Source organism: Candoia aspera, chromosome 7, assembly GCF_035149785.1.
Source record: "Candoia aspera isolate rCanAsp1 chromosome 7, rCanAsp1.hap2, whole genome shotgun sequence".
In the NCBI taxonomy this organism is placed as follows: domain Eukaryota; kingdom Metazoa; phylum Chordata; class Lepidosauria; order Squamata; family Boidae; genus Candoia; species Candoia aspera.
In genome coordinates, this window is record NC_086159.1 from 18138631 (window position 1) to 18154045 (window position 15415).

The following is a 15415-nucleotide window of genomic DNA, read 5'->3' on the forward strand; positions in this document are numbered from 1 at the left end:
GGGTCCTACCTCATTCTGAAATGTTTAAAAAAATATAAATATTAAATAGGCCAGCTTCTAGCATAGGCTTGTTTGCACGAATACTTTTGGTTCCCGCACAGTTCCCACAGGGATGTTAGAGAGCGTCTTAGGGACCTAGTTTAACTTCTGCTAAAGGGGATTTTTGTGACTTGCAGTGCCCATTATTTCTCTGAAATGTCTAATAAAATAAAATTTAAAAAATTTAACTTTTTCAGATTCAAAAAAGGTAGAACTTAACGTGTTGTATCTATTACAGAATTATAATGCAGGCAGGCCAATCAAATGGCTCAAATGTCATTACTGAGAACAAATGTTAATAAAGTGTTAAATGTTTCATACATTTTCAGCTATCAGAGGCCTTATGTTAAAAATGAATTGCATACATAACCATCACAATATTCCCTCTGGGGAGTAAGCAGCATTATTCACAGTAGAGAAAAGAGTAGTAAGTGGTCAGCAAAATAATTAAAGGCATGAGAAACATAGAGTAGCTAAAACTAATCTTTGCCAACACCACTCACTGTACCTCTATGTATACTTCTATTTTTGTTTTAACTGTGTGAATATACTGTTTTCAAGTTAGCCATAATTTTTTTAAAATTATTACCATTCGTTTTGTTTTGAGGATCTCATCAATTCCATCCAGCCATGATATTCTGAGTCTTCCCTCGGTTCATTTATTTTTCCTTTATGTATTTGTTTTGTGACTTGATCCTCAGTTATTCTACCTACAAGACCAAATCATTTAAATATGCATTTTTTGTACTGCTCACACATTTTTGTATTCGAGCCACATTCATTCAGCACCCATTCATGCCTGAGCCTACCTTTTGTTGATTGACCACAGTTACATTTGAAATTCTGCAGGCCCATGGCATTCAACCTCTATATTTTTCCTGACTTTATTATTATTTCTATAAAAGAACATAGGCAGAAGCCTGCTCTTATCCACAGCGATTTTTGCTTCTTTTGACATTCATTCTTCACAACAGACCACATATTACTACTTTTCTGCCAACATTTGCACATCTTAAAATGTCTTCATCCATTTCTGCATCTTTAGTAAGCATTCTATCTCAGTATACAAATCCATCTATTTGCTGTAGTTTTTAAAAATTATTTATACCTATCTGGCAATTATTCACTCTGCTTTCCTTTCATGCACAAGTACTTTGGTCTTTGATAGAGTAGTTTTCAGATCCATGCTTCCTGTTGCATCTTACAATTTATCTAATATTTGCTGTAGATTATATCAGGCTATCAGCCAATAATGTAGCCTCATCTGTATTCAAATATAGACGTACATTTATGCCCTCAAGGAAAACACTGTTAGTGTCACCTAATCATTCCATATATGACTATCCATAAATATATTAAACACCAAGGAGACATGATACATCTTTATCTTACTGCCTTATGGATGCTGAATCAGTGGCTAAGCACTCCATTCTTATGTACTGTATGCCTTATTTCTATCATATACTGCTCTTAATTTAACAACCATTAACTGCAGATTGTAATGGTTGCCTGTTCTAAAACACTATCAGACTCATGAGCAGGACTTCAAAGATATCTGATTTATTAAAGAATAGTATGCAGGATCACAGAGAAAGCTGAGAATGATGAAAGCACGCCAAATTCAAACTAAAAACCCTCGGTGCAAATGAAACCCCTCCCCCCATAGAATCTTCTCAAGTTCACAATCCCAGGTGCTCCTAACGGTTTCTGATGGTCTGCGGGAAAAGGCCTTGAACAGATAACATAATCCAAACACATTCCATTGTACTGATTCCATATATAGAGCTTGGTACAAGGTCTCACAGCAGCTCCCTCCCAAACAGAAACGTGTGTCAGCACCATGGCATGTGAAACGTTACGATGTATAAACTACATTGAATCAGTGAACATGACATACTGCCCCCCCAAAATAAAGAATACATCAAGCAGTAGGCTTCAAAGGATAAGCAAGGTGGAAATGGTTAACTAAATCAGGAGCGTTAACATGGTGAGCAGACACCCATTCAGGATGAGGAAAATGTTTTTATCAGACGAAATACTGCAGGGTGCCTCGAAGTTTGCGGGAATCAACGATGTCCTTGACTTCAAAATGTTGTTGGCCGTCAATCATAATTGGAGCAGGAGGAGGAGGTTGAGGGTGCCAACGCGGTGAGTGGTGCACAGGCTTAAGCAAGCTGCAATGGAAAACAGGGTGCAAGCATTTCAAATTGTGAGGCAGGTCCAATTTAACAGTAACTGGATTGATAAGCTGAACAATAGGAAATGGACCAATGAATTTGGGAGCAAGTTTTTTAGAGGGTTGAGGTGATTTGATAAATTTAGTGGAGAGATACACTTGATCCTCGACTTTGAAGTCGTGTTGTAAAGAGTGATGCTTATCAGCTTGGGATTTGTAAGTAGCCTGGGCGTCAGCCAGAGCCTGTTGAATTACTGGCCTGATGGCCCTCTTTTCCGCATCGAAGATACTGACCCCTCGCATAGCGCTGCTCTCTCTCCTCATCCCAGGCTCTATAGCTTGGCCGGGCAGCAGTTGTAGCACTTCGGGGTCCCCTTATGGTGGCGGGAGGTTTTTCAGATTTTCTAGTTTGCATGAAGGTATGCTGAGCGTGCTCAGCCTTTCTGGCCAGGCAGATGCAGTCATGCAATGACTCTGGGTCATCTCTACACAACCCCCACCGTAGGACGTCCCGGTTGAGTCCCTCTTTAAAAAGTTCTATTAGGGTTGACTGAGACCAGTCAGTGATTTTCCCAGCTAGAGCCTTAAACTCTAGGGCGTAATCAGCTATGGACATTTGGCCCTGGGTAAGATCCTTTAGTGCCTTCTTAGCTCTTGCCTTGGCCAGAGGATCTTCAAAATGCAGCTTTAACGCCCACATGAAATCATCGAAATAATCAAGTGCAGGGGAGCCAGCATCACTTAATTGAACAGTCAGCCGCTCGACCCTTCAACTTGGTGGCAATGGCAGTTATCTTAGCCTCTTCGAAAGGGAAGCATGCTCCAAACTGCCTCATACAACTTTTATCATTAGTTAAAAAGAAAGATAACTTTGTTGGATCCCCATCAAATTTGACAGAAAAGTCTCTCACCCCCCTCCGGTTGGAGTGGAATCGGCAGCCACTCGAGTGGTTGGGCCCCATGTTACAGTAGCCTTCCCTTTTCAGGGTGGGGACACTGGTGATCAAGCCCTGCGGGGTGGAGATTCATCCCGGAGCTATCTCCGGCCCCACTCCGCCAGCGGTCTGGATGGGAGGAAGGGGGATGGTTGCGGGGAGCTGGGTTCTCCGCGCCTCCCCTGCCCCTCTAGTGACAAAGACAGGTTTCTTAGCATGTACTCTATCGATTCTGTTTTGGCTTCCATCACTCTTAGTCTCTCAGGGATTTGAGAGTCCTCCCTCCCTCGCGTGTCTGGTTTTCTCTCTGTTGACACTGCAGTAGATTCTTTGTCTGGGGTTAGTGGGAACCGATACTTCCAGGATGCCCCCGACGTCCCTGGTTGGGGTTCCCCTACTTCATCCAAGGTGATCAACTCTGTGAGCGATTCGCTGGGTGCCAGTTGCTCTGCCTCTTCCCCATCGTCAGATTCCTCCGCATCAGAATTGGAACTTGATTCATCCCAGGAGTCTGAAGGTTCTGGGGTGAGGTTCAGTTCTCCGCTCTTGACCATCAACTCGGGCATCAAGCTAGCTGTCTCCTCAAGTCCCCCGGTCGTGAGCTTGGACTCAGCCATTGTTAACTATTTTCCCTTGCAAGAAACTGACCTTGGTAGGAGCTAACGGTACAACTTCGGGGATTCTCAGCTTTATGTAATGGTTGCCTATTCTAAAACACTATCAGACTCATGAGCAGGACTTCAGAGATATCTGATTTATTAAAGAATAGTATGCAGGATCACAGAGAAAGCTGAGAATGATGAAAGCGCGCCAAATTCAAACTAAAAACCCTCGGTGCAAATGAAACCCCTCCCCCCATAGAATCTTCTCAAGTTCACAATCCCAGGTGCTCCTAACGGTTTCTGATGGTCTGCGGGAAAAGGCCTTGAACAGATAACATAATCCAAACACATTCCATTGTACTGATTCCATATATAGAGCTTGGTACAAGGTCTCACAGCAGCTCCCTCCCAAACAGAAATGTGCGTCAGCGCCATGGCACGTGAAATGTTACGATGTGTAAACTACATTGAATCAGTGAACATGACACAGATTCCTGCAAAACATTCCATAATTCACTTTATCATTTGCTTTTTCTAAATCAACGAAGAGTGAGAACACAATCTGGTCTGGACACCTTGTACCCAGCATACTGTAAATCCATTGCACTTTTAATGTTTTGTAGTGGTCATCTCTTCTATCCTTTCGGTCAGAATTCTGCCAGACACCTTCCCAGGAACATTTCTGTAGTTTTTGCATTTCTCCTATCTTTCTGTTATGTAAGGGGATGATAATAGTTTTCTTCCAATTTTCTTCCCCAGTGCTATCTTCTCATAGCATCCTTAACAAGTCAGACAGTCACTACATGAGCAAATGGCATTGATATTTTAATATTTGTCAAGTTATACCATTTATATCTGCAACCTTACAAATTTTCAATGTCCTCACAGTATTTATGAGTTTGTTTTCATCTTTTTTTCTTAGTTACTAATTTATAGCCTTCATTTCAGTTCCACTTTTCAGTATTTCGCTATTCCTCTACAAATCTGTAAGGTAATCCTTTGAGCATTGCTTCACTTTGGCCTCATCCCAGATAATTTCTTCACTTTCTTTTTTAATTCCATTCACTCTGCTGGAGGCTTTTTGTTCCGTTCTGATGACTTGCTTCCAGAGCAGATCTTTATGTTCATCAAAATCAATCTTTGTTTTCTCTGCCTCTTTTAATCTTAACTATTCTTTGCTCTCTCTGGCTTCATTTTAACTCTCTTTTTTCTTTGTACATATTGTGCAATATCTTTCCCTCATTTTATGCAGCAATCATTGACTTTTATGAATTTATCCTTAATTGCTACCTCTCTTCCTTCATTATTACACCAAGCTTCCTTCTGTATACTCCCCATTCATGTAACTTTTCATACTTCTGTGACAGTCTGTTGTATGTATGTATGTATTTCACTCTGTTTCAGGCAGATTCCTCCTCCTCTTTCCTTAAGTCCAGTTTACATTCATTTTAGGGGGAGAAGATCTAATCATGTTTTTTCGTGGAGCCATAAATCAGGAGGAGTCTGGTAGCACCTTTTCAGAAGGCAGACTTTACAAAAAGGCATAAGCTTTTGTGAGCTATAGCTTTCTGTGGAAGCTAAACTGAGGCAGGAGGGGACAGGTGGGGAAGACAGGATGGTTATACAGATCATAAGTACTTTATCAATTAATTATAATGTGTTAAAAACCCATTGTATTTGTTGAGACCTTCTGAGGTAGCCTGAAACCATTTGATATACATGGTTTATCAGTTCAGCAGTCTCTCACTCAATTGTGCTGTTACTTTTTTTTTTTTCAAAATAGATACTTTGAGATCTGTAATGGAGTGTCCTGGGAAGTTGAAATGCCCTGATATTACTTTGTCCTTGATTTGAGTCCTGATGTCACACTTGTGTCCATTAATTCTTTTAAGCAGTTTAGTCTCTTTGTCCTATGTAGAATCCAGAGAAGCATTGTTGGCAGGTGGCATGTATCTTTTTATTTCATGTAGGACTCATACATTCATGTAAGGTTTGTATCTTTTTCATGTAGGAGTAGTATTTTCTTTTCTTGAAGTTGAAGCAGAATAATTTTCCCCCCAGTTCTTATTCATACAGAAAGTTGCATAATTTTTCCCAACCATCATTTCTGGTTTTCCATTATCACCATTCCTTGGGATGTGCATGCAGCTGTCACCAACCTATAGATTCTTATGTTCATATACATTAATATATGTCTCTAGATGATATCAATTCATACTTTAAAATATGTATATATTTAGCCCTTTAATTCTTAATTAACTAATTAAACTTATACCTTCACTTTCCGCAGGGATTAATCAACTCCATCTTTATTTAGATCTATTACATCTCTTTTCTTTTAAGTTACATAGAAACACAATGTATCTATTTTTCCTTCTATCATTTTGTTCACCAATTCCTGTCTTTGCCATTTAATAGTCTTACATTCCATGTCTCAAGTTTTCATATGCCATGGTCATCACCAAATAGGTTTATAAATATTGACTTTCACTGTGCCCATCATAGATTTGGTCAGTCAAGCTTTTCTCAAAAGCTTTATGAGAAATATAGACTTGGTTAGCAGCCTTACTCACTCCCATGCCATTCCTTAGTAATACTATGGATTTTTTTCTTTTATCTGTTCAATTGTATCTGATTCTTGGAGACTGCCTGGACAAGTCCCTGCAATTTTCTTGGCAAGGTTTTTCAGAAGTGGTTTGCCATTGCCTCCTTCATAGGGTTGAGAGAAAGTGACTGGCCCAAGGTCACCCAGCTGGTTTTGTGCCTAAGGCAGGATTAGAACTCACGGTCTCCTGGTTTCTAGCCTGATACCTTAACCATTGCACCAAACTAGCTCTCAATATTATGGATAGTCTTTGTTAATTTGGGCACATTTTGGCCAGTATGCAATAAACACAACCAAAGCTCTGTTTTATCCCAAAGTATGTTCATATTGTTTTATGCAAGGTAGAATCTCTTATTTATAGAGTTATCTTGTAGGCCAACTTGCTGTTGCCTGCATCCCACTAGCTGGCAGATATGAGAAGTGTACCGGCACACTCTCAGGATCCACATAAATGGTAAAATTGAATACTGTGGTCAAAGAAATACAGGCACAATCTAGACAGAATTTAAATATATGGGGCCCTCGATTTCCAGCAAAAAGTGAAACGTATACTTAAATCAGTTCCTCTAAAGTCAGAGTTAGAAATGTTGGTCTGAATTGTGCCGTATAATCACCATAACATTTGTTCTTTCTAAGTAAATATCTAACATTCTCCTTTTTTAAAACAGCTGTTACATTTTAAATTCTTGCATATTTCCTGACCCACATCACACATGGTAACAGTGATGAAAGTCAGCACTTCCTTTTTTGAAATTGAAGCAATTTCTTTCTCATGCGAAGAAGAAAACTATACTGAACTATTTGAAGAAAAAGATTTACAGCTTAGAAATGCAGTGGATACTTTTCTGGATGTGTATCAAGTTGAAATATGTTCAGGTATATTTGTAAGTAAATCCAGTCTGCTACTAATCTGGATAACTCTGTGATTGTCTTTGTTTTATCTGAGTGATTTGGTTGTTATTTTGGTTGTTATTTTGAAACTAGACTGTTAAGGGCTGTTGTACTATTGTGCAAGGGAATATCCACAAAATGCACAAAACATCCTGGGAGCAATTCACAGTTTTCTAAATGCATTTATTTGAATTTCTGGAAGAATTATTTCATGTGCATTTATAATTAAAAGTTTTTACAGGCTGTGCATTTTCCTGTTCTTGTTTTGCCATGTAATTGTTGTGTAGAAAAACCCAGAAAGGCAGAATTAAGATTTCTAAGGTTCACATCTGGAACATTATTGTTTTGGAAAGTTTTTGTTGTTATTTCAGTGGTTTGTAACTATAATTACTTTTTGGGAAGGCAGGACTAGGAAAAGGAGAAGACTGACAAAAACTGAGGTTCTGGGGGGAAATTGGTGATGTGAGTCCCACTCCTTGCTGTTGGGGGGTTGGTGTGATAAGTCTTTACTTTGCTGCAGAATCCAGCAGTTGTCAAAAAGGGTTGATTAATTAAATGTATGTCTTGCTTAGGTGTAATTGGGTTTAGCTTGTATTGCTTGATAAGTTATCTTTTGGGACATTAGAACCATTCAGACGGTAAGCTGGATTTCATAAAAGTACAGTAGTAATAATGAAGTTGATAATTGGATCATAATTGGATCATAGTCCAATTCACATAACATTTTTCTGAAAATGGAGCAATATCAATTAATATAAAAGCAGTTAATAAATGTAACAGTTAATTAAGCCAAAAAATGCTGTATTTCTTTTAAAATTTCAAAAGGTGAACTCCTCCAGATTTGCTAGAGTCTCACATACATATTGAAACTTACAAACTTGACAAAGATTGTAGGCTTATTGCAACATTTCATCAACGATTTTGAAATGTCTAGGTCATGTTTAGCAACAATTGTTCCTATTGTAAGAATATGTGTACCAGAAACTTCTACTAACTGCTCACAAGAAATCATACTTAATTGTAACATGATAGCTATCCACCGCAAGAAATCTGAGTGCTGAGAATGGAGCACCTGCCAGCATCCTTAATACTCCTTGGTGAAGAACATTTCAGATCTAAATGACGCTCTAATTCTATTACCACAATATTTTTCACTGTTGGGTGTTTCCAAATAGATGGACTCTAATGTTATTAGTTAAAAGCCATTGTATGGTTACTTGAAAATGACAGAAGTGTTGGGAAAAAGGAAAGTATATTCATCTAGATCCCTCCGGAAAAGTCCTTGAAGGAAGCAGGATAACTGCCCAGTAAGAGCCTTGTCTGGAAGCAGACTTAGTCCTGGTGAACTTTTTATTATTCTTTGGACATTTTATTTATTTATTTGGTTTCTAAGGTAGCATGCAAAGAGGGTTCAATGTGCATCATAATAACAAGAAAAAACCAAAAAAGAAGACAACTGCAGCAGTGAAGACAGCGACTTCATATCATACTCTAGTGCAGTGTTTCTCAACCTTGGCAATTTTAAGATGTGTGGACTTCAACTCCCAATATGCTGGCTGGGGAATTCTGTGGGTTGAAGTCCACACATCTTAAAGTTGCCAGGGTTGAGGAACACTGCTCTAGTGGGTTCACAAATAGTTCTGGCCCAGTTTGAATGACAACAGGGTCAGAACCATACACAACTTGGGGGAATGCTGCTCCTGAGGATAGTCACAGCAGTAGTGAAGGCACACCTCTTGGGTCCCATAAGATGACATTGTTTAGTTGATGGGATCCAGTGCATGCTGATCCTGTCTGATCTTACATATGCAGACTCAATAAGAACAAAGAATAACCCTTTGGGGGCAGGTAAATGGCTCATCTAGTCAAGCAGTCTTTGTTATCTAGTGACCAAACAGCCACATCCAGAAACTTCCCAACAGTGACAAGAAGGCAATGGCCCATCTCCATTGTTACTGGGTAGTAACTGGCATTCAAGGCATACTGCCTGTGATTCCAGAGATAGAAAACTATTAGCAGGCAGGAGTTATTAAGCTTGATTCTACGTATATTTTTCCAGTGCCCTTTGAAACAGTCTGAATTGTTGGCTGTTCCCATATCCATATTTTAATGATGCAACTGTTTAATCTCATCCAAACTGTTAGTCTCTGTTTTTTTTTAATGTGTCCCCTTGCTTCTCTTTCAAACATCCCTTAGAGATAGTCCCAATATGCCATATACAATATAACCAGGCTTTCTGGTAGCCTTGAGCGTGTAGGCCCTCCAAGACAGTAGATTAGATAAGAAGAAAGGGTTGCTGGGAGACATACTTCCATCAAAAGTGTGGCTTTGTGCAGGCTGAGTGGATTTGAGCATATACAATGACACATACTGCTTTAGGCATGTATTAGTGTTCCTTTCAAAATACTCCCTTTCACTATGAATTGGGTAGCTCACTCCTACAGATCAGTCACGGTGGCATAAATGTTCCAGCTTTGTAGCTACATCCATTTCTTGGCAAACAAAACCTTATTGGTGAAGAATAAAGCCTTATAGTTGTGTTTGTGAACATTTGTTTAAGCTGGGTTCAAAATGTCCAGAAAATACCATATAAGTATACTGCTAATGAAGTACATTTTTACTCCAGTAGTGTGGTAGCAGTCAGGTCAAAATATGAAGGCACTTGAAATGACTGAGTAGCTCAATATATTTAAGTCCGAAACTAGCTAGCACTTCTGTTTCACTTCCTGATTTAGAAATGAGTTCATTATATTGGAGGTTGCAATTTGGTGGGGGTTTTTTCCCTTGATTCTGCAGGATTGTCTCTAAGAGAAATGCCTACCTAGAGTTGGTAACAGTAGTGTACAGCAATGTGCTGAATATTAGTTGGTTAATATTTAGCCTGCAGATGTTTTGTGCATCCCCTATCCCCACCATGGTGTTCTGGTGGGTGGCTTTGATGCAGTTTCAGTTTTGCAGTGATGGCCTGCTGGCTTTCTTTTTCCTTCCCCTTTCTTTTGCACTGTGTGGGAACAACTTCCTCTTTAGAATTGACCTCAGTTGGTGTCATGAGTAAGGATGGCGAGCAGGGGGCTCCCATCCAGACTGTCAAGCGCATGCGTAGCACTGATGAATTGTTCAGCCATTCAAAGAGACACAGATCGGGACCGCCTTAACCCTTGGGGGTTATATGTCTGGGTTTTCCCCACGCTTCTTCAGTTTGTTAGGATTCCTGTTAAGTACTAGCAATAAATATTAGAGACCAGTTCCTTGTCTCAGTGTGTTTCCTGGTTGTTAGGACAGTTGGGGCAGGGAAAAAGGAGTTTACACTATCTGCTGTTTGCTATTAAGCTCCAAAGCAGAATTTGTTTTTAATGGTTAACAAGATGGTGCAAATCCAAGAAAAGGGGCTCTAAACCCAAGAATATACAATTGTCTTACAGACTGGCACAGACTCTGTATGCCAGGAACATTGAACCTTGCTGTTTGCTCTCCTTCTCCCTCCACAGAAACCCAAATAATTCACTGTGTGGGCAAAATAGCTAAAGCACACGGTTATGATCACCAGTGGGTTTGATGCTGCAGTTTCATTATTGACTGAACTGAAGAATTTTACCTCCCAGAAGAGTTTCATGCAAATAGATGTGCCTTAAATGGGTTTTTAAGTGGAACTTTGTGTCCACTTATCTCACATGTCAAAATTGGCATTTGAGAGCTTATTTCTTAAGGGTATTGGAAGAAAGTTTGTTTTGATGCATCACAGTGGATAACAATTGCTTCCTTTAAAATCCAGTTGTAAAAGGGAGAGTAGAAGAGATGCCACATGAGTTGCTTAAAAATTTCATGTGGTCTAAAATCCCATTTATTAAGGGTAATTGCTGGACATGTTGCAAGTTCCTATAAGAGATCAGGTCTGAAGCAGAATTTGCCTTGTTTTATTTATCTGTTTGTCAGCTTGTAAGCGGTCTCAAAGTGGTTTACACTATGAGATGAAAAACATCAGAAAAATAACAGCTAAAAACAGCCAGGCAAGGCCAGGAGAGTACATGGCACACAACTCAAACATATATCTCACAAAAAACTATCACTGGTGAACAGACTCCCTCTATCCTAGCCCAAGGCTTGACTAAAGAGTCAGGTTTTTTGGCTTTGTGGAAGCCCAACAGGGTCAAGGCCATGTGAGTCCAGGGGGCACACTGTTCCACAGAGCAGAGGCAAATACTGAAAAGAGGCATCTCCTAAGTCCCTCAAGGTGATAATGTTTTATAGTTGGAACCTGGAGCATGCCAGCTTTTTTAGATCTTAATGGTTAAGCAAAAACAATAGAGAAAGATGCTCTCATAAATAACCAGGGTGCAAGTCATGAAAGGCTTATAGGTGACAATCAACGCCTTGAAGCCAACCAATAAGCAGTTTAGCTTATGGAACAATGGTGTTAGTGGGTGAAGTGAGAAGCACCCATAACTACTACTATGGCTGTAGATTCTGAGTGGTCTTCAAGGTTATTTCCATGTAAATCACATTACTCTAAATAGGAGATGTTTAGGGGATGAATGACTGTGAGAAAGACCTCCTGAGCCAGGAAAACATGGTGCACAAGATAGATTTGTTCAAAGGCCCTCTGGCCTCTGCTGCAATCTATTAAGGATTCTCTGTCATGGCCAGTGTTCAGCAGCTCAATCAACCAACTGTGGATTATATAGAGAGCCCAAGATGTTTACTTAGAGGTCATGCGTTACTGCAGTTTAGAGACTTGGTGTTCTTCTACAAGAGTTGACAATCCATGTCTTCTATACATGGAATTATCATTTCTAAAAGCTGCTGCCAAGCTTCTCAATACTGCATTTTGATACCTTTATTATTTATTTATTGTAGAGATAAATAGCAGCTCCCCTTGTAATGCTCTCCTTTTCAGTCTTTGGGATTGTTCAGTTCTCCAGATGAACTGACTTATGGATTTCACATAAACTTACATCCTTACCTTACTATATAAGCAGTTGAGCTATTAGGACATTGAAGAGATTCTACATCATTTGCTTTACATTTTAGCAAGCCTTAAATATTTATGGAATGATAGGGTCTAGTATTACGAGTGAATGAGTGAGTGTATATTCCTCATCCATGATCTTATCCATGACCATGTATTACTGAAATCTGGTTGGCTATAGAGGGAGGTGTTTCTCAGAAATGTGCTCATCTGGATTTTGGTTTGGCATCAGCCATGAACCCAGGCCAAGGGAGTTGAGTAACTATTGTTACTTGGGAGGCTCCTATGGCAGAGATACTACACTGCAGATAACTGGATATGACTCTCTCTATCTGAAATTGGGCACTAGGGAGCAGTTGGAGTTGCTTAATTTGTGGGTCTTCCTGGACACTCAGATCCTGCTCAGTCAGAAATATACACTCACTCACTCACTCAATAGAAGTACCAAAGAATGCTGCTTAGAAAGTATGGAGTAGAACATTATTTACTGTCTACAGAGAGACAGACTGAATTTCCTCCATTTCATGTTATGAAGAATGAGTATTTATTTTTCTGAGGCCATGAACATGTATATGAAGAATAGTGTTGTACATATGAAACTGCTCTATTTTTAGAGCAACAATTCTAATTAAAGCTGAGGACAACTGTGTGTAGCTGGAACTGCCAAAACTTGCTTGACTATAATCTATGGATATCAGATTTATTTCAGAGTTCAAACTGTCACCACAATCCTAGGAGGAAGCCATTGATGCCTCTTACTTAAAGATTCGATTAATTAATGTATGTCCATAACCGTTGTAAACAAAAAGATTATTTAAGGTAAGTATGTGTGGGTGTCATGAAAATGAAAGCAGATCACTTTTTAAGCCTGTAGCAAACATAACCTCCCAAAGGGAACTGAGTATTAATTTAAAGTGCTGCTGTCTAATTGTGGAAGTAAGCTGGTTTTCTAAATAAACTGTCACATATACTGCTCTGTGCTTTTCATATAGGCTTTGCAGTGCTGAACTATCCTGTGGAGATCACTAGTGAGTATTATGTATTTGAGGGCTACGAAGAATTTGTAGAATTGGATTTAGGAATGTGAAAGGAACAGGAGCATTTCCAGGATATAAAGACATGGCATAAATAGTCAGCAAAAAAAAAAGAAAAGTAAGTATATGCAAATATGTATGCATGCATGCATGCATTTATCAGCTTGTATACTGCCTCATTTGGGAAGTAACTAGTCAGCCTATAGAATATGATGAAAACATCAAATAAAAATAACCAATAAAAGTAAAAAGGACAAAATCAACAATATAATTGATGAACAAACCTGTATATTAATTGTTCTGACAAGCTGTCAAATGGTGTATAACTGGTAGAAGGGATGTAAGACAGATTCCTCAGATCACTTTTAGTCTGACCATCATTTTCTTTTAATCTTTTGGTGGCTTTAAGTATCTTTTAATGGTCTAGCCCAACCGGTCGTTTTTGCAAGAAAAACTGCCAGCGACCTGCTGCCTGCAATGAGTAGGAATATAAAACAGCCCTGCTGGATCAGACCAGCAGCCCCTCTAACCTGATGTTCTATCTCACAGTGGCTAACCAGATGCATCCAGGAAGCTCACAAATGGGGTGTGAAAGCAAACGCTCTTTTCTATTGTTGCTTCCTAGCAGCTGGTATTTACAATACACTACCTGAGATCAGAGGTAGAATACAACCATCAAGAATAGTAGCCATGAAAACACATCCTGCCGTGAAATTGCCTGGTCATCTTCAAAGACTCTCTAAATGTGTGGCTGTCAATATATTGCATGGGAGTGTATTCTGTTGGTGAACTATGCATGGTATAAAGAAGTATTCCCATTTGTGTTTCAGAGAAGGACCCCAAGCTCAATTACTGTGAGAGGGAGACAAACTTCTCTCTATCCCAAATTTTCTCTGCTGTGTGTAGGGAAAGTTGGCAACTAGAAAACCATCATATTTATAGGAGGCACAGAGCATAGGTTGGTTGAATCAAGGTCCTAGGCTTGAGAGTATAATGAGCTAACTAATGGTTTGGCTTCCTTGATTTATAACAGCAGATAGTTTATCTCTGGTTCAGCTGATTTCACTTATTTGGAAAATGCTTGCTTCAATTAATTTTTAACACTCTTTTCCCCTGAACAAGCAAAGGGCCAACTCTGCTAGGGAGGATCGTTGCTTGAAGGATAAAAATCAGGTACTTCTAAGAAGACTATGAGCTTCACCAGAGTAGAACTTGTCTAAACTGCTTTGGAACTTAGCCCATCAAAGCCTTCCTACTGTAGCCCGATGACTAGATAGCTACACCAGTGGTGACTGAGTCCTGGCACAGGGGTTCCCACAGCTACCAAGGGATCTGTAAGTTCTTGGACCTCTCATAAGTCTCCCCATCCTTTTCTTTTGAGAAGTGAAGGGATCTTGTTTTGTTTACTTGCAATAGTTTGTAATTATTTTTAGATTCAACCCCTTACTATAACTTCAAGGCTTTTGCCTTTCAGACCCTTGCTCTGCGGGCTTTGCAAAACAGCATCTGGCATGTCATTCAAACCCAACTCTTGAGTCAAGGCAGAACGGTGTAACCACACTTCGTTTCTTCCCTGTTTTTTTCAGAGCTAAAATTCTGAGGCATCTGAATCACTAAGAGCCAATCAGTTTTCCTCTAGCTGAGCAAGTGCAGAAATGACAGTCAAGAAGTGCCTCTTTCTTAATGGAAAAAAAAGTATAAAATAAATGGCTAGCAAATACCCAGTCCTTCCACGTTGCCATGATGGGAAGCTATGCAACTGAAGATCATTTGTGAATATACAAACTTCCTTGACACTATTCTCTCACTGCATTTAATACTGTAAACATCTCAGAAGGTGAAATAATCACGTATCTGTGGAGGAAGGGAAGCAGAGAGGTGGTGGGGAACCATGAATCCCTCCCAAAAAGAAATCACGAAGTTTAGCAGAGCTGCAGTGTTGCAGAGAAAATACCAGCTCTGCTTTGGTTTCAACTGAACAGCAATTGAGCCAGAAAAGACCCCAAATTATTATGAAGACCAATCAAGATTATACATTCCCTGGTAGAAAACCATGGGGCTATCTTAACACAGCAACTGTAATTGTGTGGAATAAATCCTTAAATTAGAAAATTGCGTCCTTCTTCAGAAAGGAGTAAGAAATACCTGCAGAAAGTACAGTAAGGTC

At 39.5% G+C, this 15415-nt stretch overlaps 1 protein-coding gene across 1 annotated transcript in view; it reads left to right on the forward strand.

Moving 5' to 3' along the window:
* The first annotated feature begins 7022 nt into the window (after positions 1 to 7022).
* FGD4 (FYVE, RhoGEF and PH domain containing 4) overlaps positions 7023 to 15415 on the forward strand; it is a 76797-nt gene continuing 68404 nt past the window's right edge. The window contains exon 1 of the mRNA XM_063307947.1: positions 7023 to 7233. Within this exon, the coding sequence (XP_063164017.1) occupies positions 7071 to 7233 (163 nt within the window). The 5' untranslated portion in view covers positions 7023 to 7070. The remainder of the gene's footprint in view (positions 7234 to 15415) is intronic.